The sequence below is a fragment of the Anguilla anguilla genome, chromosome 15, assembly GCF_013347855.1.
Source record: "Anguilla anguilla isolate fAngAng1 chromosome 15, fAngAng1.pri, whole genome shotgun sequence".
NCBI classification, from domain to species: domain Eukaryota; kingdom Metazoa; phylum Chordata; class Actinopteri; order Anguilliformes; family Anguillidae; genus Anguilla; species Anguilla anguilla.
The window spans coordinates 23,501,566-23,529,355 of record NC_049215.1 but is presented as its reverse complement, the minus strand read 5'-3'; the positions used below and the strand labels follow the sequence as shown (position 1 = coordinate 23,529,355).

Here is a 27,790-nt window from a genome sequence, read left to right as displayed (position 1 = left end):
GATATAATTTTATCTTGGACACTTTCAAGATTTTCAAAATTGGAAACAGAAAAAGTATGAGTAGGTGTGAAAGATATAGTTTGCAGCTCCAAAGTATCTGCATTCTTTGTTCCAATTCCAAATGTTTTGATTTCTCTGTTTTTCAGAGCTTGGGCAGGACCTCTAATGTCATCGCTAGACCGACCTCCACTGAAAACAACTAAAATCTGACGAACAGGTTCCGGACGTCTGCTCCCAGTAGAAGTATTAAAGACATTGTTTTTAACAAACTGGAGAGCTGCCCCAGTGTTGAGCGGTCTTCCTCCTTTGTGCCTGATGGATTTTACTGAATTTAACACATCACCTTTGGTTGAGTAAGAATTGAGATAGAAATTGGCGGTGGCCTCTTTGCTATACTGGACCAGGGCAACCTGATCTCTGTTGTCTTCCATGCTGAGTTTCTCCACTAGTCTTTGAATAAAGCGACGCACTCCTTCAAAGCCATTTCTTGTATCATCAGATCCATCAAGAAGGAACACAATATCTCGTTTTATAGATTTGGATTCTGAAATACGATGAAGAAAGTATAAGTGCATCCACTGGAAAAACCATTCAGCATTGGGTTAAAGCTTAGTCACATTATAGCCAGCAGTTTGTTTAAAACAAAAGAACCTCAGTATGTTAATGAGACTTCGAATATTTCAATCCCCAAACAGAGAATCCACAAATAGTCTAGATAGACAATTCATATATTTTACAATGACTGATGAAAACCTAAATTTCAGTTATTAGTAAATGCAGTTAGATTGTTACTTATACAGCAGAAAATATTATTCTTACCGAAATCTTTCAATCTTATTGCTGATTTACGATGAGATACCTCTTTAACCAAAGCAAAAAACTGCTCTTGCATAGTGGGAAGATCCTTAAAATCAGTAATAGATAGAGCATATTTTGGATCATGGGACAGTGTTTGTATCTCAAGAGTGTCAGCATTTGCAGTACCAATGCTGAATGGAACAACTCCAGATTCCTTTAAAGCTGTTGCTGGACCTCTAATGTCATCTCTTGATCTTTTACCACTCAAAACAATTAAAATCTGAGGAACTCCTTCCAAACCTCTGCTCCCAGCAGAAGCAGTGAACACATTGTCCTTAACAAACTGGAGAGCTGCCCCAGTGTTCAGGGGTCTTCCTCCTTTGTGTCTCAGGCCACGTACAGCATCAAGAATGTCTTCTTTTGTAGAGAATGTGTTTAGATAGAAGTTAGCTTCAGGATTATTACTGTACTGGACCACAGAAAATCTGTTCTCCACATCAAATTTCTCCACAGTTCTTTGGACAAAGTTGAGAATTACAGGGAATTGGGTTCTTGAGTCATCCGAGCCATCAAGTAAAAACACAATGTCTCTTTTCCCATCATCTGCTGCAAGCATAAACATTTACAACAAGTATTTGTCAATGCATTTGATTTTGTTATGTGACTGTCATCATATTCAAATAAATATAATCATGACTCTCCTCATTCAATGTTCAGTATTCTCACTTAGGTAGTGTCATGGTAAACATACTTTGCAGTATTAGAGGTCGACACCTCTAGGCTAGAAATAATGTCCAAGTCCACCTAAGCCCAACATCTGTATAGCCCGAGCCAAACTAGCCAAATTTTAAGCTCAAACCCGATAGAATCCAATTACTGAAATAACAACCCAGCAACACCATACAGCAGATAATGTAGTGCTTTCCGCAGGAAAGCTGCTAGTGAAGGTATTTACGCTCACAGAACAGGGGGAGCAACACTTCTGCCGGCTGTTAACAATGATTGACAATAATGGCACAAAGCCAAAGCTTCTAGTGTTTGTATTGTACCCTTATGCTCAACTAGAAAATTAAAACAGCCATATTCGATATTTTGCACTTAAACAATGTTGAAACAATGATTTAAAACAACGGTGACATTGCACCCCAGAATATTGACAGGCTTTGGTTTAGACTTTGAATGGATGTACAGAAGTTGGCGTACTTTGGTAGAAAGTAGTTTTCGATGAATCCATGCACAGCAAGGTCTGGATGTTCATGAGTAGCTGCGCCATTATATTTGGAAAGAGACATTGCTGTTTAGTTTTTCGAATACAAAATATTTTGGGTGAATTGCCTCTTTAAGTTAGTCGCTCCTCTACTGTCAAATACAGCTGTTATAATTTGCTAGTTGAGCATAATGGTATACAGCAGAAACTTAAAACTTTATGCAAGTGTTGTCAATTGTTGTTAACAGCTGGCAGAAATGTGGCTACGATACTGTTTGTGAACTTCCGGGTTGGCAGTGGGCTGTAACCAATCTGATCTGACGTCACAGATCTAAAAATAGGCCCAATACAGGCCCAGTCATAGCATGTCTTTGGGCCCCATCGGGTTTGGGTCAGGATGCAGAGCTCTATTCCTTTGTATTAAATTAAAATTCATAGGAAGCAAACATATGAGTGGATGTTTGAAAGTGGTATAATGCAGCATTTAGAAAAACTTATATAAAGCAAAATTGAATTAATGTTTCCACAAATGCAGCACACTGAATGGCTGGCAAACTACTTTGTAGTGCAGTTGTTAATATTTAATTTCCCTTGTCAGAACTTGAAGATACAAACTGTTGTATCGTTGTGCCATTGTTCTTCATTTAGTACAATCTCTTTGATCATTGCTTTCTGGTGCACAGTTATCATTCCATTTGATGTCCACTTGGGGTTCAAATCAAATACAAAACACTGTTTTCCCTTTCTTTCATACAATTATACACAACAAAATAATGCCATTAAAAATATGTAAATGTAATGTACCAGAAGGATCTTCTATCAATAACAGTTTTATTGACATCAGCTATTATTTAGAAAAAACCAACTTCAATCTTTTAATGATTAATTGTCAGATGTATGCTCTTAGATGCAAACGTTTTCTGTCCTTACCTATCACTGATGGCAAATCAGTGGAGGTGAGTTTTGTGACTTTTGTTATTGCTGAAACAACTTGCTGTTGGACACTTGGAAGATCATAGAAATTTGGAATTGAAAAAGAGTAGCTGGGCTTGTGAGAAATCATTTGAAGCTCAAGAGTGTCTGCTTTTTTCACACCAACCACCAATAGAATGACTCCAAACTCCTTTAACATTGTAACAGCACCGTGGACATCATCACTGGACCTTCCTCCCGTCAGCAGAATCAGTAGCTGAGGAACACCTTCCAGGCGTCTGCTCCCAGCAGAAGCAGTAAGCACATTGTCCTTAACAAACTGGAGAGCTGCCCCAGTGTTGAGGGGCCTTCCTCCTTTGTGTCTCAGGTTTCTTATGCTATTGGTGACATCGCCCTTTGTTGAGTATGTGTTCAGATAGAAATGAGCCTCTGGGTCTCTACTGAACTGGACCACAGACACTCTGTCTTTGTCTTCCTCTAAGAAAAGTTTTTCCACTACATTTTGAACAAAGTCTCGTATTGACTGAAATCCATTCTGAGTTTCATCAGAACCATCCAGTAAAAACACAATATCCCTTTGTGTTGTGTCTGTTTTGACTAGAGAGTACAGTATAGATTAGTCAGGTCAAATGCTCTTTAGATATTGTATAGAATTTTCCAAGCATGTAAGAAACTCATATACTAAAACGGATGTGCAGGTGCAAATGTTATGTACATACGTTGTGGCGTGTAACTCAGATATTTACTACAATAATGATGTAAATAAAAGATCAGTGAACTCACATTTCATGTAGGTCAAAAGTACAGTAATGCATGCTTTTACAGAATACCCCAGTTCAGTTTTCAAGTCAAATATTATAGAAAGTGATGCAAATACATTTCAAATTTGGAAATCTTGTTACCACCAAACATTCGTTCTTACCTACAACAGTTGTTGGTTGTGGTCTCGGCAGACGAGGCACACTTTTAACAAACGATAAGAGATGCTGATCAACACTCTGAAGATCATCAAATCCAGGGACAGACAAGGCATAGCTGGGAGTGTGTGCGATCACCTGTAGCTCAATTATATCTGCATCTCTTGTCCCAATAGTGAGTGGCACAATGCCATCCTCCTTCAGAGCTGATGCAGGGATGCTAACCACATCGTGAGACCTCCCGCCACTCAGCAAAATCAGTAGCTGAGGAACACCTTCCAGGCGTCTGCTCCCAGCAGAAGCGGTAAACACGTTGTCCTTAACAAACTGGAGAGCTGCCCCAGTGTTGAGGGGCCTTCCTCCTTTGTGTTTCAGGTTTCTTATACTATTGATGACATCTCCCTTTGTTGAGTGTGTGTTCAGATAGAAATGAGCCTCTGGATCTCTGCTGTACTGGACCACAGAAACTCTGTCTTTGTTCTCCTCCACATTCAGTTTCTCCACTACTCTTTGAACAAAGTCTCGCATTGCTGGGAATCCATTTCTAGTACCATCAGACCCATCCAGCAGAAACACAATGTCTCTCATTGCTGCATCTAGTTCAACTAAAACACAACAAACAACCTATTCAATTATAACAAAGATCATGGAAAAATTACATAAGCAGGAATCATTTAGTGTATAACCCATAAACTATAATAATGAAATAATTCATTTACTCTGCATATACAATCACTGTTCCTAGGAGGGGGGAAAAATCATGGAATTGATCTAGCTTATATCACATAACACCATTCAACGTTCATGATGTTAGTCTTAATTAAATTATATTTTTCAAGACATGCAAGAGAAAATCAGACAAATCAGTTATGGAAAATGAAACAGGAGAGAATAATAATGTTAAATACAGTGTTCAATAAAACTGATGTTATTTCAGGTTCTATGGGAAACTCATAGTTTAATGTTCTAGGAAAATGTATAATACAGTGTAATTGGAAATATTTTCCTTGTCCAGTGATTAAAAGGAGCAGGAAAGAGAGGAAATAAATAAGACCAGTCTTCTACCGGATCAGAAGTGTTTATATTGAGAGCAGCCAGGCAATGATATGAAAATCATTGGCTCAAGGTAGAGCAAAGTGCAATGAAGGATTCTGCCGCTCACAAGCAGACAGTTTTCCGGACAGTTTATCCGAAAGGCAACTTGTGAAGTTCTCAGGGGGAGAACATGGAAAGGGAAGTGCGTCAGATGTAAACAAAATGATAAACCTGTATATCCACATTTTGTTTACTTGATCAAGACTGTGGATATAGACAAGATACCCACATAAAAGCATAAAAGCTGGTCTCTAGAGAGCGTAGATTGTTTGAAATTGATGAAACTGATCAATTGCTTCTTTTCTTCCAATGATAAAGCAGTTTCATAAGTATTCAAACCAGTGGAGATCAATAGTTGAAAGGAAAAATGATAAGATAATAAAATGTGTATTGCTGTTCACGGACTGCAAAATTATGGTTTTTCTTACCAACTATAGTTGGAGGCTCAACTTCCATTTTTGATTTGATAAAGGAAAGGATTTCTGGTTGAATGGACATGAGTTCACCAAAGGCAGGCAGATTGAAAAGAAACCTGGAAGTGTAGGAAATACTCTGGAGCTCATTTTCTTCTGCATTTTTCAACCCAATGCCAAAAGATAGGACTCCAAGGCCTTTCAGATCCACAGCAGGACCCGTGACGTCATCACTTGACCCTCCGGTCGTCAATACAAATAAAATCTGAGGAACACCTTGCAGATGTCTGCTCCCAGCAGAAGCAGTAAAGACATTGTCCCTAACAAACTGGAGCGCTGCCCCAGTGTTACGGGGTCTTCCTCCTTTGTGTCTTAGGCTTCTCACTGCATACACAACATCCTTCTTGGTTTTATGAGTCATTAAGTAAAAGTAAGCTGAAGCATCATGGCTGTACTGTACAACGGCAACTCGAACATTGTCCCCATCAATGTCAAGGTCTTCAGCCATCCTTCGAATGAATTCTCGGATAGCAGGCAATCCATTCCTGGAGTCATCAGAACCATCAAGCAGAAACACAACATCCCTTTTGATGTCTCCTGTATCAACTAGGATTTATGAAGAAAAAGAAAACAGAAAATGGTAGTAGAGATCATTAATCAGGACAATATAATGCAAGAAAGACTTTAAAGTATACCTATACAAAAGATTAAGAAAAAAGATGGAATGCCAAAGTGGAATCTCCCATAGCAATGCCCATGTTCATATTTCTACTCTACTTCTTATTACAAAGCATTTCTCTACATTGCACAGAAACATGGAAAATGCTTTATGCTTTATTCAAATAGTACAGAAATCAATTACTGAAATCATGTGTTAAATAACAGCTGGCAGAAAGACCCTTTATTTTTTCATTTCAAAATGTCTGAAACATTTTTCAGTCATGTAATTATATGTGCAGAAAAGATGGAAAGTTGCAGAAAAGATTAACTGTATTTGAAAAGCAGGCATTACATCTGTATGAAAAAGAACTCCAAGAGCTTTGTCAGCATCTCATCTTTTCAGAAGAAAAGACACTAATTTTAAAGAGGAAATAAGACAGACAAGAATGGTGGTGTATCAGAAAGAAGATCTGTATGGAGAACATAGTCATGGTTTCCTGAGGAGGAAACATCCATGGCAGGATAGCAGCCAACATGAAATAAAGAATTGAATGGGCATATGTTCTTAAATTGTGAAATAATAGCACAGAATATATATGGTTTCAGTATTCTTTACTTGGCATTATGTGTGGAGTATGTAAGGATTTGAAGTTGATAGATCCAATGCAATCAACAGATACAACTAAAAGGTAGAATGGTTTTGCTAGCTTACCGTTGGACTAAACTTTAATTTCAACATCATTCTCAAAATTGACAGGTACATTATATATCTTTTTCCACTACCCAATGTTTAAAACCCATGCTCATGTTCTTACCTACTACTCTTGGAATTCCTGGGCTTTCAGTTTCATCTGTATCTTTTGAAAAGCTCTTAATTGTGGCAACAATCTGGTTTTGTATTGAGGGCAGGTCGGAAAACCCTGAAACCTGGTAGGTAAATCTGGGTTTGAAGGAAATCATTTCAAGCTCTTGCCAATCAGCACTGCCCACTCCAATGCTAAACGGCATAACTTCAAGGTCTTTAAGAGCTAATGCTGGCCCCCGAACCTCATCCCTAGATTTTCCACTAGTCAAAAATATCAGTATCTGAGGAACACCTTCCAGTCGTCTGCTCCCAGAAGAAGCAGTAAAGATGTTGTGCCTAACATACTGGAGAGCTGCCCCAGTGTTGAGGGTTCTCCCTCCTTTGTGCCTCAAGTTTCTTACGGTCTCAAGGGTTTCTTCCATTGTCGAGTACGTGTTCAGATAGAAATGAGCCTCTGGATCTCTGCTGTACTGGACCACAGAGACTCTGTCTTTGTTCTGTCCCACATTCAATTTCTCCACTACTCTTTGAACAAAGTCTTGCATTGCTGGGAATCCATTTTTAGTGCCATCAGACCCATCCAGCAAAAAAACAATGTCTTTTCTTACATCCTCCACATGAACTGAGGCAAAATTGAATAGAGGACATTTAAAGGTGAAAACAGTGCTTTGTCAACCCAGCAGCAACAAACATTGCAAAACAAAATTTTGTAAAACAGACCATCTCGCGGCACTCAGAATAAAATTCAGCTTACCTTGCTCTATCACCGTCTTCAAGTTCTCTTCGGAAAGGGTGACGAAACTCCCCAGTTGCTTCTGAACCCTGTTAAGCTGGCTGAATTCCTTCACCGTGAATGCAAAGGAAGGATTGTGGGAGATTGCTGCAATCTGACTCTGGTCTGCATCCCTCACCCCCACTCCGAAGGGCAAGACTCCTTCTGTCTTCAGTGCCCCAGCAGGTCCTCTCACATTGTCCCTTGATTTTCCTGCAGTCAGAACAATCAGGAACTGGGGAACATTCTGAGCTGCTCTGCTGCCCCGTTCTGCAGAAAAGACCGTGTCCTTCATGAATTGCAGAGCTCCCCCTGTGTTCAGAGTTCGACCGCCAGCCAGTCCCATGGTGTTGATGGCCAAAGACACATCCTCTTTGGTTTTGTAAGTGTCCAGGTAAAAATTGGGTGAGGGGCTCTCACTGTGCTGAACCACAGCAACCCGCACATTATCAATTCCAACGTTGAGAGGTTCGATAACATTCAGAATGAAGTCCTTGATGTACTGGAAATCACTTCCGACAGCATCAGAGCCATCAATGAGAAATGCCACGTCCCTCTTGCCTTCAGTAGTTTCTACTGCAAAGGAAAACATACATTTTGATCCATAAAACTTTATCCAGTAGTTCATCATATCCATATTTTAAACAGATTATCCCTACAGTGAAACTGCCAAGTAAAATCCCAAATCAATATATAAGTAGAACAGAACTAAACATAAAATACAATATTATGAGCTCACCTTCGGTGATAATAGTGTCTGTGTCTCCCACCACTGTGATTAAAGGTGTCATGATGTTTTCAACAACACTTGTCAGGTCATCGAATCTGCTCACATAATAAGCCAAGGTGGGCACAAAGGCAACAGTTTTCAAGATATTTTCATCCACCTGGCCAGCACCAACTGTGTAGGTCAGAACTCCCTCCACTGCTACCTTATCGGCAACCCGTTTGACTTCATCTTGAGGTGGGCCTCCAGTGATGAGAACTACTGCCTGCGGGACCCCTTGTCTTCTCCTGGACCCAGCTGATGGCTGAAAGAGGTTTTCCAAGGCAAACTCTAGGGCTGCCCCTGTGTAAATAACATCTCCTCCCATTGGCCTGATCCGAGCCACGGCATCCAGAACATCCTTCTTGTTGTTGTAAGTACTCAGGTAGAACTCTGTGCGCTGTTCCCTTGCAAACTGCATCAGGGCAATCTGCACCCTCTCTGGGCGCACATCCAGCTGGTTCACTATGCGGGAGATGAAGTCACGCACATGAGCGAAACCGGCCTCTCCAACGTAGTCAGACCCGTCCACCAAGAAGACAATATCTCTGATGATGCGTTGGGTCTCCACCGTTGTTATTTCAACTGCAGTGGAGGAAAACACACACACACACAATATTTCAATGACAGTTCGGAATATGCCTGAGTTTGATGTTATGGGTTATTCATTTAACCCTCCTAAATTTAGAATCACAAACTGTGGCTGTCAACTGAACATGCCTACTGATCACCAAGCCCAGCCCTTTTACAAACTGCGCCTCTCAGGATATTTTTATTTAGGCTGGGAATGGAATCGACATTTCTACTTAATTTTGACTAACTAATAATTTCAAGTGACAAGCAGGCCCTGAAATAGATTATTGCAGTGTATCAACATATATTGGTGAACTGGGCTTGCAACATCTACGTTATAGGTTCAATTTTCAGGTTGGACATTACTATTGTAACCTTAGGCATGATGCCCAAGCTGAACTGCTTCAATAAATTTCAGCAGTATAAATGGATTGCATTTAACTAATGTAAACTGTGTAAGCTGTTTGGACAGCAGCATCTGGTAAATGCCTTCTCTGTAAATGTATGTTCAGCAAAATTATCTTTCCAAACGGCTTGTGCAAAACAAATCTAAAGGATTTATGTCAACTCAAAATGAAGGGTAAATGTTCAAATTCAAGCCTGGACATGATTATTTTACATTAGATTATCATAATGACGTCTATTTATTAAGTGTATATCGTTATAAATGACACTGATGCCATTTAATGAATCAAAGGTAACAGTAAAAGTATCTGAAAGAAAAACAGTTGAAAGTGAACATTCAGATACCACTGAAGAAAAGCTGACCTGTACTGGTTCATAAAGAGATTCAATTACACAGGACCCAATAAATAAAAAAAGTTTACCATACAGTAAACTTTACTTGCCATCATCTTATCTCTTTTAAAATCACAAACGGTTATTTGTATACAGTATAGAATGAATAATCAGTTCATTCTGCCACCACAGACACAATTCACTGTGCATCAAAAAGCATTTATTTCTTTAAAGCAATCTGGGCAACACTGTAAGTATTTGTATTTTTTATATTTAAAAAATAAAAAAATATTATTAGAAGTGTATTCTTGTTTGGAGAGCTATTTCCAAACTATTATCTTTCCAAACTATGCAGTCTGCCATTGGTTGTGCAAGGGTAGTATACATTTTTCCTACTGGGTTTGTTTGATTGTGACTAAACTATGTTCTATGGTTTTATAAATAATGAGTAAATTACTTGACTCTGTTGGTCGCTCAGTCACGACAACTCCGGAGATTGTGGAGAGCGGAGAGATGAGCATCGTGGGGTTGCGGGCCAGTCCACGGAAGTCCTTCAGCATGAAGACCAGGCTCTTGTCGAAAGCGATCGTCTTCAGTTCCTCCTCGTCTGCATTCTTGGAGCCAGCAGCCATGGTCAGGACGCCCATTCGGTGGAGGTCCGTGGCCTGCTGGGCGACGGTGTCGCTGGCCTTCTTGGCTGAGAAGAGCAGCACCAGCTGGGGCACCCTCTGGCCGATGCGGCTCCCTTTATCAGCCCGCAGCATCTGGGTCCTGACGAAATCCAGGGCAGCCCCAATGTTGACCTCCTGAGTGCCGCCCTTTATGCGCATCTTCCCGACTGCAGTGCTAAGGGACTCTTTGGTACTGTGCGTGTTCAGGTCCATCTCCAGCTTGGGGGTGTTGGTGAACTGGGCTACACCCACCTGTACCTGATCAGGTCCAATGGGCATGATATCGACAAACTTTTTGATGAATTCACGGATGGCATTGAAGTGGGTGCCACCCATATTCTGGCTCCCATCTATAAGGAAAATGATGTCCCTCCTCTCAACAGCCACGTCTGGAAAAGAAAAGATAGAAACATTAATATGTTTAATATTAATATGTTATAAAATATGAACTATCAACACATGATCAATTTGGAAAATAGCATTTCAAATAAAGCAGAAAACTGGGCAAGCATGAATGAATGTCATCAATTAATCACATTAGCTATTTCTGAACACTTGAATTTTTGTCCAAGGTTTTGATCATGGGTTTGTGGAGATTGGGCTGGTCTTCAAGATATTCCAAAAATTCCATACTTAAAGGCATATTTCACTTTGGTTCAACACAAGCAATTTTGTGGAGCTTACCCCACTGTATTTGCGTTGCTCTCGTTTTCCGGTTCCCATTCACTCCCATTCATTTTGTGACCTTGCCAAAATAAATTGTTTTAAAATGCAAAGAAACCATGGAGGATAATAGGTTGATAAAAGATGTCATACAGTAAGGTCCAAGGTTTTTTTGCCGATTACCTGTTTTCAGGTTTAGGTTAGATATAACCAGAGAAACTATTTTCAGATTTGATTTTTCCCACGGCGCGCAGGCAGGACTCCCACTGTGGGCTATGCGTGGCAAATTGTGGTCACTCACTCACTCACTCATGGACATTTAGTCGGATGCATGCGCAGGTGGTGCCAGCTAAAATGTGTCTGCAGAAGTGAGTTTGATGCATTTGATGCTACTACCTCTTTTATCGACCTATTATCGTCCATAGTTGGACGATTAATTTCGGCGAGGGCACTAAAATGAATGAGAGTGAATGGGAACTGGAAAAGTGGGAGGAACGGCGTTGCTGTTAACGGTAAACAAAGATGTTGCTGGTATTCACGCTGCGAAAATACAGTGGGGTTAGCTCCACAGAATGACTTGTGTTATACCAAAGTAAAATATCTTGTTAAAAACATGTTATAGTGTCAAATGCTGTTCTGCAATTCTGTTTAGTCTTCCTGTTTGTTATGACTGCTGCTCTGCTGTATAAGGACATTAACGGAACTTAAGCCAAAATTAATTTATTTTAACTCCCTTACAAATACATCTATTCTGTAGAATGTGTAACAAAAAAAACCTTAAAGCATTGTAAATTGCTGATGAGAAAAACAAACTCAAAACCCAGTTACATTGTGGTTGAACTCATGTGGTTACTGCACTTCTACACTCTTGACAATCTCAAATCAGTTATTCTGTTCCATTCTAATTTTACACCTACCCACTTGTACAGGTCTTATAACTGCCTGAATTGAATGCACTGCAATAGTTTTTTTAAAAATATAACTTATAATAATAACTTTATTTAGAGCTTTATTTATAGAACTTTTTTTGTTTTATATGGGGATTCTTTCTATTACGTGGGGCTGAGTGTGTTCAATTCCCACCTTAATTTGTAATCTGTGTCTATCTGCAACCCCTGAACCCCACTGCCAATTCCAAAGAGTGTAGACATCTGTGGTTTTCCTCTGAAAACAAAGTGTCACCAGTCTGCTTTCTTTGCACCGCAAACTACATCTGATCTCAAGTAGAGTGGAGTCAGAGGAAGACCTTTCACATGTGGCTTTAACATGCAGTCCATGGGCAGCCATTCAACCAGCAAAGGTTGCTAGAGAGTGGTGAAACTCAAATCCCTAATCGAATGGACCTTGCCATACCCTGGGCGATTCAGTTGCACATCACCCAGAGCTAACAGACAGAGTTGGCGCTGGCAAGGTCTGGATTCGATTGGAGACCGTAGGGCTCATCCTTTACCGAATGAGCCACCTAGCAGTCCACCTATAAAACAATTTTCATGGTTCCCATTATCCCAGAGTATATTGCAGTAAACAGGACTACTTGTCAAAGTCATAAGTGCATTTATAAATAATGTCATAAATATCATATAATAAAAATATGATAATCAATAAATTCAAACAGCCAATCGATCTTAATCTTGTGTTCTGTACAAAAGATTTAGCAATGCTGTAAGGGTTTGGATTTATAAGACATGCATTGTTAATACCACCAAATAACTATGAACTGGAATGATTTGCTGTTACAGACCACAGGAGACCTCAAAAGACATATTTTTTGGTTTGAGTCAGAATTCTTAACTCACGTCAGATATTTCAGATTTTTGGTTGTAACAAGCAGAATATTAGCCACTTACCTTAACAGTATCTTCATTGCTAGCATTAACAGTCTAGAATTTCTTATTTTCAAGGCTATATAGATGTTTCAGCATTGTCTCTTGTGGCTACTGTCTAAGAGTTTACATACCTTCGATCACTTCGGTGTGTAAGACAATGGTGCGTTGCGCCACCCCATTAATGTATGGCAGCAGCTGGTCCCCCAGAGTGGCCACAGTATTGACACTGGGCGCCGACAACACAAAGCTCCTGTCCGTGGCAATACCTTCCAGCTGCACGGTGCTTTCATCGCCAGCGGCCACGCCAAAAACAAAAACACTCGCTTGCTTTAGGGCCCTGTCACCCAAACTGAGATCGTCGCTGGATGCTCCAGCGCTGATTACCACGACAGCTTGCGGAACCCCGTCTTCCGACCTACCCCCCGCTTGGGGGGTCAGGAGGGTATCGGCGACCTCCTGGAGAGCTGCCCCCAAGTTGGCCTCCTCTCCGCCCGTGAAGCTAAGCCCCTTGATGGCGTCCATGACAGCCGTTTTGCTGTCGTAACTATTAAGATAGAACTGAACCTCAGGGTCCGCACTATACAGAATGACGGCCACACGGATGGCGTCCCTTCCCACATCAAGCCTCTCAACGATGCTGAGTGCCAAATCCCGGACTTGTGGGAAGTTGGCGGCCCCAACGTTCTCTGATCCATCAATTAAGAATACAAGATCAGCTGACTCTTGTGCTTTAAGGGGAGAAAGAGAGAGAGACAGAAAAAAAGAGCACAAAATGCAACATGAAAAAGCGTTAAAACAAAGGAGACAACATGCAGCCACAACAACTCATGTTTCTGTCATTTCCAACCAAGAAACACTGTCCATTTGTAAAACATTACACAAGCATATCATTCTGCATGGTGACTGAATCTAGGTATGGAAGACCCTGTTCATTAGGGCCTGATGAAGTATTGTAAGAAATGTGTTGTTCCTGTAGTGCTCTGGAATGCATAAGAAGCATGTTCAGGAAGCATAAGACCTATTGTTGCTGTGATTGGTGTTTATCCCTGGATAACACAGGCCTGGATTCTAGCAATATTTGTCCTTTATACTGACTAACAAATAAATGCAAGTATCAATTTTCTTAAAGCAAACACAATTTTTTTAAATTAATTTTAGTCATTGAATTGCTCTAGCGGCGTTTAAGTAAAAAACTAATACTTGCATTAAATCATGAGGTGAATTTAAGGACAAATGTTGATTGGCTCCAGGCCATAGTCAATGTTGTGCACACTATATTATGTCAGATAATAAAAATAAGCATACATTGAATTAAAGTAAATGTGCATCATGTCTACCAGCTGCAGTTAAAATGTTAATTTTCTGCAGTGCAGTTTATTGATGCCATCTAATCTGTTTATCCACTACTGTATGTCGCTCTGGATCGTCTGCCAGGAAATTGTAACGTAGTGTATTGTAAAAACACCTTAATTCCATTGACGTGTAAGTATCTGGTGGAACACTGCAGTCTCAACAACTACCAGCCCTAAAAAAGTTCTGAAGTGGTGTTGGCCTTTAAACTTCCAACCTCAGGCATTCAGCCACCCATGCAGAGTCCTGTTACACATTCAAGTGATCACGTGTCCAGTCATGACTCTGCGGTCCATCCTTGTCACTACAGAGTTGTCCTGTTCAAATTAAACCACTACTACTGTAAAACCCACTCACTCTATGGCTATAGCTAGGAAAAGGATCAGCCGGGGTTTCCTTGCTCAGCACTGGCCAGGAAACCCCAGGAGTTTGTGATAAAACCCAGATCAGTCAACTACTCTGAGATTTGTACTGTGAGGCTACACTGTTGCCTGAAAGTCAGCTATTTAATTTGTGAATTAGAGAAAGCTACCACGACTGTCTGCCACTATTCTGGCCACATCTGCTTCTGCAGTGTGCCAAGGATGGATCCTGCAGTTCATCACTGTTTTAAAACAGTAAGAGTATTGTGCACATAAAAAATTAAAAAAATTAAAAAACATATACAAAGAAAAGCTGGTGATTTTCACACACAAGACACGTCACAACAATCAGACACAAAGCAGCAGTGGAAAGTTAGACATTGTTAATGGCTTTTCCTGTTACGAGTAACAGTGGCTTATTTTCAGTGGGTTGTGTGTGATTCTCAAGCACAGGTTCTTGAAGCAATGGGGCACGGTCCGTGGGTCCTCTACCTACATTGTCAAAAATGTCTCTGAATCAAGAGAGCAACTCTTGAGCCAGGTAATCTAATGCTGAAGGCAGGGACGCTGAAGCCCTAGAAGCATTTGGGGTTTTCAGTGCATATTTACTGCAATAGCGTTTAGTAGAGTATCAAACTGATGGATGGATGGTAGATGGTAGATGAATGGACCTATAAGTTATCAGTGTAATGGCCCTGGGTGTATACAGCTGTAATAAAGGGAACTTTATTTCCCCCTCAGATTTTCTTTACATTTTGCTTTTTTTTTAAATTGCCATTTGTACTTTGATCTTGTATTATTGTTTGCCACCTGCATCCGCATAGGAAGCAGTGCAGCAGAATTAACTCAAATTGGTGACTATTCTGCATGCTACAAGTGACAAATCATACAACAGGAGAGTTGGGGCCAATCAGAGAACAGGCATATCTGGTAAAAAAAAAAAAAACAGTGAACTGTATGTGACTGGTGAGTATCTCTGAGAGACTCTGATGCAGAATTAGCTTGAGGAACTCTGACCTAGTTGAGAAAACCCTAAGCAAGCAGGGCAAAGTCAGTTACACTCCCGACCCTGTCAAATCCAGTCTTGATCAGCTAGTGCCCAGAGCTGAACCACAGTGGAGGACTACAGTAATTTACAGATATTAGACAATTTTTTTCTCTTCCTGCTTTTCAGTTTCAAATATTATAACAAATGTTGTGATATCATAACTCCCAAGGCTATAAAGTATCACACCTCTCAGTAGGGGTAGGCTAGTGTCCATATTCATTTCTTAATGTGGCTTTAAAGAAAAGAACTCCATCCATTGACAGATTTGTTTATTGTGGTGCATGGACAATTAAGGATGTTTCGTGAAGCGGTAGGGTATGAATTATTCACATGCAAACGTATGGGTGATCTGAGGTATTACTGGCATATGAGAAGCTAAGGAAGAACACTGAAAATGGTGTTAATAGTGCAAGTGAACGGTGGATGGAAGGTATGGCTCACTGTGTTAAAACATATCTTTGGTGTTAATACACTGCATTGGTCTGGGGGGGGGGGGGGGGGGGGGAGCAGGATTGCTGCTTCTCATTGCCCATTACATTAGTATGGTAGTGCCACAGCAGGGGGACACAGCCCGTTACCTGTCACATCTTGTATTATCCCAGTGGCTTCAGCTGCCACTGGAAAACCTGCAGCCGCACCCAGATTGACCACTAAGTCTTGGACTATGTTCGATAGGGCAGTAAAACTGTCTACGTTGTACACGTGCATGTCCAGGGGCGCGCTAGCCATCTCCCTGAGCTCCCACATCGCCGCGTCCTGCACCCCCACCGCAAACACGTCCACGCCGGCCATTTTCAGCACGGAAGAGGGCGGGGCCACGTCGTCCTGGGAACGCCCATCCGTAAGGACCACCACCACCTGCTGGACCCCTTCTGCGGCCCGGCTGCCGGACGCCACGGTCAGGTGGTTCTTTATCAGGAAATCCAGGCCCCGCCCCGTTCGGGTGCCTCCCCCCCGGTACGCCAGGCTCCTAATGTGGGCCAGGACGTCCTGCGGGGCCTGGTACGTGTTTAACCGGAACTCCGTTTTGGGGGAGCCGCTGTACTGCACCAGGGCGAAGCGGAACCCATCGCTCCACTCGCTCAGAGTCTTTACCGCACTGAACAGAAACTGTCTGACGTACTGAAAATTCTCTTGTCCAATGCTCCACGATGAATCCACTAGAAAGTATATATCTGCAGCCAGCGCTGGTCTGCCATCTTTAAAAGAGAAAACCCGTTTTGAGGAATTTCCCCCCAGCAGCCCCCAAAAAGGCAAGTTCAGTAGAGGGAGAGACAGAGAGGGTGCCAGGACCTTAATGAGCTCATTTTAAAAACCCTGAAAAAATGTTTACAGTCAGATGTGCAGTAAAAAGCCTTTATTAGCTTTACATTTTGTCCATGCTTGACACTGCCAACTAAAAACAGTTGGTTTAGTTTCTCCGAAATGACAATAACTTTAAATGAATTTTCTGGCCCCTGGTTGTGATTGTATATATTTGATGCACTTACTAGCCTTTTTTCCTCAGTGCAGGTGAGATGGATTGCTGAGGATTCAAATGTTTTCCAACAAAGTGTAAAAGAGTTTCAGAGAATGCAGGGCATAACATTTGCATATTGATTTAATTATATTTAATATTTGCATATTCATGACAGTAAAGGCATAATCCCTATTGCACATCCTTATCAATCAAATTCTTAGTAATATATGCATTAAATCTAGATCTTAAATCATGTAAGTGCCTGGCACATAGCCATTCTTAAAAGTGCCATACGTTGGAAAGCGTGGTGGCAATTTCCAAATTTTTTCAGCATTATGAGGTCCAGAAGGCTCATATTTTCGAAATACTGTATTGTACAGAACGCTACCCAGTTCCTTTGTCTTTTAAAAGCCATGTTTGATCCTTGGAGAGACATGGATGAATAATAGTTTGCAGCTCATAGGTCATGGTGCCCTCTACACCGCTACTGGACTTGCGTTTTGATGCTGCACTGTTATACCTGAGTTACACCTTGAAACATTTAAACACCACCTCTGCCTGACTGGTAAATCTTAGTCATGTGTTAATGAAACCCAGTGCCCCCATCATTCCTTTTTCAGTATGCAATGTTTAAAACAAACATTGCGTTCCTCTGTTGGCATTCACTGTGGTAAATTTTCTTGCCATGTCCCTCACAGAAAAAACAGTGAGTCCGAGGCCTCCACACACAAAAGCAAAATTGAGCCAGATCAAAGATACCAAGGCTGTTAATTTGGTTTTTTCCCCTGTGTATAATTTTTTGTTTTGATGAATTTCAGCATCAGATGATAATGTGGTTTGCTTTTTGTGAACTGGAAGTTTTTATTTAGATAGGACTGTGGCTTCCTTACTTTTCTGTCTACAGTTGAATGCAGACTTATTTTAGATTTATTTTCACCACTTTTCACTCCACAGATGTTTTGGTGAACTTTGGCAACAGAGGGAATGGAGGTTTGCGGAATGTCTGAGGGACTGTTCAGACCTGCAAAACTCAAAAGGCGGCAGCGTGGGGTAGGGCAGGGCATAACAAATTGCCCCGCCCTCCCCTGCGGCCATCCCAACAGTGCCTGGCAAGGAGTAAAACTTACCATCCTGAGCATGGGTGTCGGGGACCAGGCCTGAGATCGCCACGCAAAGAAGAGCGCAAAACGACAAGAACCAGCGTTTCCTCATCTTTCTACCAAAGCACCAAACAGACCACCTGCAAAACAAACACAGACACTCAGTTCCTGCACTTTTATTATTTATTTATTTATTTTTACCATAAAGGGTTACCTCACCCGCTGATTGTCCCAGGTGTACAAGGATCAGATTACACTCAAGCAATCCTTATTGCAGATTGGCAGACCACAAGCCCAACCTTTCAGGCAACACTAATAACACAGGGGAATAGGGAATGACATGCTGGCTTAGGCTTCAGAACTCCCCGGGACCCTGACCAGGATAAGCGGGTATAGATAATGGATGGATGGATGGATAGGGAATGGCCACTACAGTATTGCACTGTACTCTCAACTACTTCTATACACAAGGCTGTTTCTGTGAAAGAGAGAAGCAGGCCTTCAACTAAGTCTGTGCACTTGTGGAATTCAAATTTTTTTAAGTACGTGAGGCTTTGTAAGTTACATAAAAGAAAGGAAATCATATATATGAAGACACATGCATTTTTGCAGGTTCTCCATGCGTCTCCATTCCAGTTACCTCCCACATACCAAAAGCATGCTTTTCATGTTAACTGGCCTTTCTGATGTGTAGCCCCTCCTGTGTGTCTGTACGTGAGTGTGTGCTCTTATCTTGTCTTGAGCACACTCCTGTGCCAGCAAAGTTTGGCTGTGGCTCACTACCACCCCTTGAGGGCGAGCGATAACATCGCAAGGAGCATCAGGTGATAGCCACCTGCCTTGTAAATGAAGCTTTTTCCCATTTTATAACGTTTTTCCCTTTCTCAAATCCATAATATTGTGAAAGAGTAGTCAGTGAGCATGTTTACGGATATATTTGTCTCCGGCATACAACAAGAGCCAAACCCCTCCGGTCACATCTGCAGAAACATGTGATCTACTGCCACCGCAAAACGTCAACGGGAATCTGCCAAGGCAGCAGTGGCTGTCTCCCGCTGGGTCAGAAGCGAATAACTTCTCTGGCCACATCAAAACTGAATGCTCACCAAACAAACACCTCAGGCTCCTGCTTCAAAACAACAGACACACTCTCACTTGCTAAGTTGTCTACAGTGTGATATAATCAGTGGCTATTTCTCTCATTTTGTTTTGTTCTTCTCAGTACTGCTGTTGTTCCTTGGTAAGTGAATAAAACAGCAGGGGGTATAGATCCTGGGAATTGTGGGTAATTTTCTTTGGGATTTTGCAGAGTTTGGGTGGCATAATGCAAGCCACCTGTGAAAACAGCCACTCCTAGATGAGTAATTATTTACCTTTGGCAGGGCATTCCATTTTCCATCTCCTAACAACCGTAGTCTCAATGGGCATTTGGACTGGAAAGTCTTCTCCAGTTGGATGATTATGTGGGGAGAGTTCCTATGTGTAAAAGTTTTCCTGTGTTGTGCCAGGAAAGAAAGTGTTGGTAGCTTGTTGCCCACAGTGGGCATCACTCAATGTGAGATACACCCTAGGTCCAGTGAAATGCCCAATTCATGTGTATGATGGAGCAATTCCCCATGGTCTGGTTAATGTTAGAACTGTCTAAAATTTGGCCTACACTCTCAACTAAAGTTCATGGTTACAATGAAAATGATAGTGATGATATCTATAACAGCAACATCATGTTACAGGATGCACCTAAGGTCAAACCGATGGAGCTGATCACACATCTTAAGACCTGGTTTGAGTATTCCAACTATAAACAAAAAATATGTCTCAAAGTAAAAGCAGTGCACAGGTTATGAAAGTTGTACTTAAATCAATGTACGGAATGCTGCACACCGTTCTAATTTTGAGAAGTGAATTTACAGAAAGACAGGAGATATAGCTGAAGAGGAGTATTTCCTGTTTACACTATCATATACAGCTTCTCTTGCCATGGTGAAGACAGAGAACCACTGAAGGGCAGATCACCATGGTAAAGATGACTGAGAACCAATGAACCTGGAATCCCTACGGCAATCAAAACTAACAAACTACCAAATTCAAGATCACAATGGTGGCAAAGACTGAGTACCCAGTGATTAGTGGATCAGCACAATAGCAAAGGCTGAGAAGAGAATGAGGGCTTCACAGGCTTCCATGGTAACAAAATATAGAGACTCAATGAGCTTATCCGACTCATGAAGACTTCTATGACCTGATCTCCATGCATTCCCCTGGTCCCTGTGTTTTTGTTTTTTGTTTACGATGGAAGAGGTGGAGAGCAGCTGCATTGGTTACATGCAGGAATATAATATGCAGGAATATAATACCCCAGTGCTATTTTATAGTTGTACATGTCTGCAAGGCTGTTGACCTGAAGATTGATGCTCTTCCTTAGAGTCAATAACCTTAAGTTGGAAATGTTCAAGAATGTCAGGATAGAACAAAAACAGCCCCTCCAAGAATCCACTCTCTGTAAACCAGCCAAGAAAAACGGAAGGACAACAACTAATCTTAACAACATCACTAAATTGAAAGGTTTCAAAAAAACAGCTGGATACCTTGGCTGAGAAGAAGCATTATCAGAACTGACTATTAATTTGAAGATTCATCTTAATAAGAATATTTATGTTATATAAAAAAGTTCAATGAGCACAAAATGATCTACATTATTTAAACCAGCCTTATTCATTAGTCATGATTGTGGGAGGTGAGAGATGTTGTGAAAATAGAAATATTTCCACTAATTAAAAACTGTGGAAAACTAGCTGGTATCCATGACTGGAAACATCCATGCTGGGCTTTTTCAGTGATGAGAAGAAACAGCCAAAAAGGGAGTGTCTTATCATCAAGTACAACACAGATAACAGCATGCCGCACTTTCCTGTTAGCCTTACAGGACCACAGCCATGTGGGAGCAACATACCATTAGCATTAGCAGAAGGAAAGAACTGTTGCTGAAATGGGTTACAAACTCAACATACTCTAACTTGCAAGGGTCATTTGTGCTTAGATTCTATTGTATCTTTGTAAAAAAAATGACCACAAAAAATGTAAAGGTTTGTTGTACGTTGCTATGGATAAGAGCATCTGCCAAATGCCTGTAATGGATGTATACTCCAATAATCTATAATAATAATCTGTGTCAAATCGTTTCATCATTGTGAATAGAAATTATCCATGTTTTCAAAGGTCCCTTACTCATTCACATTGCTTGCAGTGTGTATTATGTCATTTACAGTAACTTACAGCTTTAAGTTACCCCTACATGAGCATGCCAGGCAGGAAACAGCACCACCATTGCAATCTGAAGAGAACTTGGCTCTCATCTCAGTAGCCAGAGCTGTAAGTATTGCTACACACCACCATCTGCTGGTGGAGAAGCACACAGCTGCAACAGGACTAATCACTTTGTCTCTTGCTATTTTGCTTATTTTTTCAAGGAACATAGAAAAAAAAAAAATACTAACACAAGTAGAACTATAATTATTTATGCAAACCAGGGGCATTTACATTTTTATATAAAAATCAGGCACTGAAACTGGTTCTAGTGCATACAATGACTAGAACAATTAATAACGATTCACTAGTTATTCATAGTAATTTTCTCATTCGGAATTCTTTTGATTGACATCTTCTATGAAAAGTTTGAGAACTCCAGGTATTTAAAAGCCAAAAAGTTATGGAAAACTGTGAGTGCATACACCCATTCCTTCTGTGAGCTCACGGTTTACAGCTGGAAAGATTTTCTGAGCAATGGGATTTTTTTTTTCTTCTTTTTTTGGAGAGATGCAGGGGGGTAAGTCTTCTCTTTGAGATAAACAGGCCCCCACTGTGACTTGTTACATGGAGGCCCTCCTGCACATTTCCCACTCCTCACAGGTGTTACACCTCTGCTATGTCTACAGGTCAGTGGAGGTTTATAGACATTACATATAAATTAATTCCTTGTGCCGCTGAAACTATTAAGTATGATATAGCTCTTGAAAAGCAATGGAAAGGTTCTTGTGTTAGAACTCGTGCAGGCAGTTGCCCAAGTTTGCAGCTTGGTGCTCTTCTCTGGAATCGAGCATCATGTCCCCTGTACTATGTGTGATTTCTTTAAAAATGAATGCTGAATGAATACTAGAAACCTTAAAAAAGCTTAGCGGTGCCCAGGATTCAAGCTCATGACCGTAGTGGCTTTTCCTTTGCACTGCCCCTGGCCTGCCTCAAAAGTGGCTGTTAAAAAAAGTGAATCAACCTTAACTGGACTCCAAGGCAGTAACAAGTAATGACAAATACTTAATATAGAAGTCTACTTTAACAGGCAATACAGCTGGCCTGTCCCATTTACATGGCTGCAGTTGCCTTAAAGAAAAAATGTAGGTGTGTTTCCTTTACACAAATGGTAGGCTTGGTTAAGGGCGTTTGACGGGCTGTCATCTATGAAATACATAGGTTACATGCCTGTACTGCAGCTATTGTTGCAGTTCTGAGCTAAGCTGTTTCCAAATGTACTTTTGAGCAATTTTCCCCCTTCGGTCTCCCAAAAATTTAAATCACCAATAGTGCGCATTGAGTCCCCGCTGTGCGTCCTCCACTTGCATAAAAAGTGAATGCAGCCCAGACGCACACATTTCTCCATTGTGCTGGCCTGCAAGCCAGCCACTGTTTCATTAGTCATAACCAGCCAATGACATGGACCAGGCTCCAAATGGAGATGTGTCAGCTAACGAGTCCAATCTGCTCTTACAGCGAGAACCTTCACTGACCAAAGCACTCCGAAGCCCATATCCAACTGTTTGTACATGACTTCAAACAAAGTAACAGTAAAGAGATTTTTTACCCTAGAAGTAGCTGCATTAATAATTCTTGTGCATGTGGCCTGCTTTTCGTGCCATTGGTTTATAAATGTTACGCATACTTATAAACATTGTATGGTCTGGATAGCTTAACTCTCTGCAGTAATCATAATAATGTGTCAGTGTTAAACTGCAGATAACTGTACGAGCTAGCTAACTCTCTTAGGAATCATTGCCTAATCTTGGCATCTTATTATTGAAACCCTGCTCAATAATAGTATATCATGACCTTTTTGGGAGGGAGGGAGCTGTTGTGTAATAGTTTCTCCATTTTGCATTAAAGCAGATGTTGAAAATGGTCAAAATCACATGTAATGACTGGAAATTTCTTCTACAGCGAGGGGCAATACCCTGAATTATGTCATTGTGAATCCATTCCCAAGGTTCAGTAACTGCTGCTTTTGTATGGCACGAAATGTATGGCCGTCATCATTTTGTAAAGCTGGTGTGATCCCAGTGTGCGCTAATGAGCTGGAGAACCATGGCAACCTCCTTGCTCCCAATTTAATCATGCACTTTTATGGAGGCTATACTAAATCTGCGGTAAAACAAAGGGAGATTGGGTCCACCAACATGAGTCATCGACACAGCTGCTGTGTATTGTCACAGTTTTATCAGCCTGTGTTGTATTTCTATTAATACTTTATTTGTTTGCCAAAAAGTCATTATCAGGGGTATGGTTTCTAAAAAAGATAATTCATTATCCTGGATAACAAGTGAATAAAATTTAGCACTATGTTTGAGGGAAAAGTCGTAAATACACCCCTACGATACAAACCTATGACCATATGGTTACAAAATGTAGTTCTTTTTCAGCTGAAACAATTCTGCAGCAATGTATGTTTTTGTAAAATTGTATTCAATTTATATTAAATACAGGCATTCGTTGTGGCTATACGTGCAATTTGTATATGTTAAGTGACAATGTGTTTTTGCTAAGTTGTTGAGGCTGTTTTTTGAACAAGTTTTTAATGGTAAGGGACCCCTGTTTTACAGCATGTAAATTACATGGTTCTCAGCAGTGAAAGCCAACAGATCGCACCGCAAAGCAGCGACCACCAAGCCTTCAGGCACTCACACCAATCAGATAACCTGGCAGGGAGTTGCATTATGTTACATTGTACTCACTTATCACACCGTTCCGTCCAGAGAGATTCAAGTCAAGTTGCCCTCTCTATGTTACAGACACAACCATAAACATCACCTACAAAAAAGGGCATTGTCAGGTCCAGATTTTTGTTGGGCTATCTGCTTTTAAAGAGTGCAATTGTGTGAGCCAATGAAGAGTCAAAACCTCGCAGCCACACCTCACCATGCCCAACCCCTCCACCTCCCACCATCACCACACCCCCACCCCCACCCGGTAACACTACGCCCCCAAAGAGGCGCTCTGATTTCAGGGTATGACATATGTGTCGCAGATGAAAGGAGGAGGCAGTAAAGAATGGGAATAGTTTCGCTGCGCTAGCCCAGGGCAGCTGGACTGTGTTAGCCTGTCTGACATCCTGCAGATGTGCATCCCAGCACAAGAACAACAGCTTTAAGTCACAGCATTCTCTTCTACTAAAAGTACCCAGATAAAGATGCAAAAAAAACTATGAAGCTGCAGCTTCACAAATGGATGAAATAAGTTTCTGTAAAAGCCTGGGCTATCTTAACCGTGTGATCAGAGAAAGCACACCTGTGTCCACGCGGTAAAGAAAACGGTGGCTATGCATATGGGAAACTGCACCACACTGCCGAAAAGAAAGAAAATCAGCCAATGTCCGGTCACAGTGACCCCAGAGCACAGTCACTGCCTCTCAGCTGCACTTACAAAGGCTCAACAAAAAGGTGTGATCAGTCTCAGACGCCAGCATAGCCCCAGACCCCGGGCTGTAAAACACATGCGCAGGTTTCTGCATTTGTACTCTTCTGTAGTCACACTGACTAAATGAGCTTTTTTTGTCTTGTTTTTACATACAAGGTCCATAGATGGACTGTTTGCTTGACCAAGTCTTTATGTGTATAAGATGTAAGAACTAGATATCACCCAAGATGAGGAATAAGTGGTAAAGAGCATGTTAACATTTCTACCGAGCCTACTGAGGATTCTACAGTCTAGACCAAGGTCAGAAATGCGCATGCTATCTAAATCTTTAAGCAGATGCTGGCTGAACTGAGGAGGGACTGAGTCTAGAAAAAGTCTGAACGCAGTATTCCTGAAAGGACAGCGACTCTGCTTTGATAGGATTCTCCACCAGGTGTTTTTCAACATATTTTCCTCACTTTAAGAAAAATTTGGCCATGCAAATTCATTAGAATTTTTTTTTTTAAGCCTCAACTTGTGCAACAATATAAATAACTGTACTGGAGAAGGTTTCCTTTCAAGGCAAATTCCTTGACTTGTTAAAATACCAAATATAGTCTGTTTACTGATCACATAAGGGGCTTAATTTCAAGAGCAGTTCATTGGATATTGAGTTTGAAACTCTCTGTCACTGTGATAGTAGCATCATCTGAACATAAAGAACTTCATGCATACCCCTGTGGAGCAGCGCTGTGGCACAGTGCTTATGCTAATGTATAAGCTATCTTGAAGTTTCTGGCTTGAATCCCAGTGGGGTCCCCCTGCTGTTACACCCTTGGGCCAGGTAATTAACTTAAACTGCTACAACAAATATCCAGCCATACAAATTAGTACCATGTGGATTCTAAACTACGTAAGCTGTTCAGGATATGGATGCCTGCTGAGCGAAATCCTGTCTATTTCTATAAATTACTTTTTATCTTAAACTCATCAACAGAAGACGAATGCACAGCGGTTTCATTCATGCAATTAACACAGTGCATATAACACAGAAAGATATATGGCACAGCTTGGATAATGCATATATTTGATTGTGCTTTTCTAGTGGCTGAAATGTTCAGAAAGCAAAAAAAAAAAAAAAAAAAAACTCAGCAGGTGAAAAACCTTTGTGAGTTTCTGAAACAGAATTCAAACACAGACATTCCCTTGGTTCTTGGTCCATTTGGTTTAAAAGCGGGAAATTAACTTCACACTTTCTGGCATCCCTGTATAACTCCAGAGGGTGTGGTTTTACACTAAGTCTTAACTAGCTGGAAAAGACCAGGCGCTGCCGACGTGCGGTTAGGACTAGACCTACACGGAACTCCTGACTCATACAGGTTGTGCTGTTTTGTTCTGTTATTTGTTCTGGTTCTCGATGAAAATTATTACATTTGAAGGTTTTGGCGGTGTTCAGAATCAACAAGCTTGCAGGATCCTTTGGAAAGTAACCAGGTTTTTTTTTTTTTTTTTTTTTTTTTAAAGATGCCTTCCTTTCTTCCCTCATTATTTTTCCAATTTTACAGTCCCCCTAGAAAATTTTACGTTGCAATTCATGTATCAGAGCCTGAACTGCCTGTCGTCCTCTATCTCTCAGTCCCTGTACACAGCACAGAGGAAAAGCTACACAATCAAACCCGATACTCAAATTTCTGAAGGTGAAAAATGAATTTCCAGAGCAAACAGAATACAGAAATACTGTGTAATCTTGCGCATGCATACTAAAATACAAGTACACACTAGCGAAGGGAAATGAAAAAAAAAAAAAACATGAAAATGGTTTCTTTCAGGAGCAGAAGCAATGGTTAAATTGATGCACATGAATACCAAATTCTACACCAAATTGTTCACCTTGTTTTATGCAGCAGAAGTCAACGGCGAAAAAACGATTGCACATTAACAACTTCTCACAGCCTCCCCAGGAGAGGAAAAGCCCACTTACCCTGAGATAAAACTGCTGTATTCCACAATTTTTAAAAGTGACAACGATTTTTCCCAAGGGTCATTCTCCTCCTGGCGTCCCCCTCTGCAGTGTCACCGCTCCCTGGGGGAGAAACCGCTGAGGCAGGGGTGCAAGAGACGAAGCAGGACCTGAGAGAGAGCACGCTCTGTGTGGGGACAGTGAGAGACCTTCACGCTGACCCACTGAAGGAGCTGTGGCGCAGACTTTGGGTCGAGACGGGACAAACTCAAGAGAATCTTGGAAAGTTGCCATCTTTCCTCCCTCCCACTTTCTAAAAAAAAGGAGAGAGAAGGAAAGAAAGAGAGAGAGGGAGAGAGAGAGAAGGGGGGCGGAAAGAAAATCTTAAATGAAATCCAGACGCACAGCCCTGTTTGGTCTGGATCTGGATTCTGAGGGTGATGTCAGAAACTGGAAGGGGATCTTTTCCCTTACCTTCAGAGCATAAGACATTTTTTCTTATTTGTGTGTGTGATTTCACACGATAAGCTGATCACCGGAGGAGGATGTTCAATGGTGATTAGCTATAATTTTCATGAAGTAGCCATATATGATAGCCAATCCTTGAGTTTTCTGCTGTTTCCACAACATTAAACATTTTTTTTACATTTACAGCACAAGACAGAATATTAGAACGCATGTATTTATTAGAAAACTGTAACACAAAACCAGATGTTAAATGACCCACTTAGCCCTGAAGTTTATAATTTGTAAGTAAAAATGTTTGCATGTTTTCTAAATGCTAAAAAAAGGATCTGTTAACCTTATATCTTAAGAAAATAATTGATATTAACAAGGAAGCATGTTCTGCAGTCAATGCGTTTGCAGCCAACGCCATTCCCATCTACCATAAACAATAAACTGCCTGATTATCAAGGAAATAAACAAAAAATGCTTTCGCTTGAAGTTTGGAAGAACTGAGTAACGGTCGATGTCCTGGTTTGCTGTTACACTGCTTGGCAGCCAGGGGGCAGCCAG

At 41.1% G+C, this 27,790-nt stretch overlaps 1 protein-coding gene across 4 annotated transcripts in view; it reads right to left on the bottom strand.

The window, feature by feature from the left end:
* The window catches only part of LOC118213909 (collagen alpha-3(VI) chain-like), a 119,515-nt gene extending 92,486 nt beyond the window's left edge, over positions 1-27,029 (bottom strand). For 2 of the 4 annotated variants that reach the window (XM_035393138.1, XM_035393139.1), the window contains exons 1-7: positions 26,795-27,029; positions 18,184-18,296; positions 16,176-16,796; positions 12,969-13,565; positions 10,135-10,737; positions 8,340-8,951; positions 7,583-8,176 (exon numbers count right to left, since the gene is read on the bottom strand). In XM_035393138.1, the coding sequence (XP_035249029.1) occupies positions 7,583-8,176; positions 8,340-8,951; positions 10,135-10,737; positions 12,969-13,565; positions 16,176-16,796; positions 18,184-18,268 (3,112 nt within the window). In that variant the 5' untranslated portion in view covers positions 18,269-18,296; positions 26,795-27,029. The remainder of the gene's footprint in view (positions 1-7,582; positions 8,177-8,339; positions 8,952-10,134; positions 10,738-12,968; positions 13,566-16,175; positions 16,797-18,183; positions 18,297-26,794) is intronic. The other 2 variants (XM_035393140.1, XM_035393141.1) reach the window with 2 other exon arrangements.
* Between the last annotated feature and the right edge of the window lie 761 nt (positions 27,030-27,790).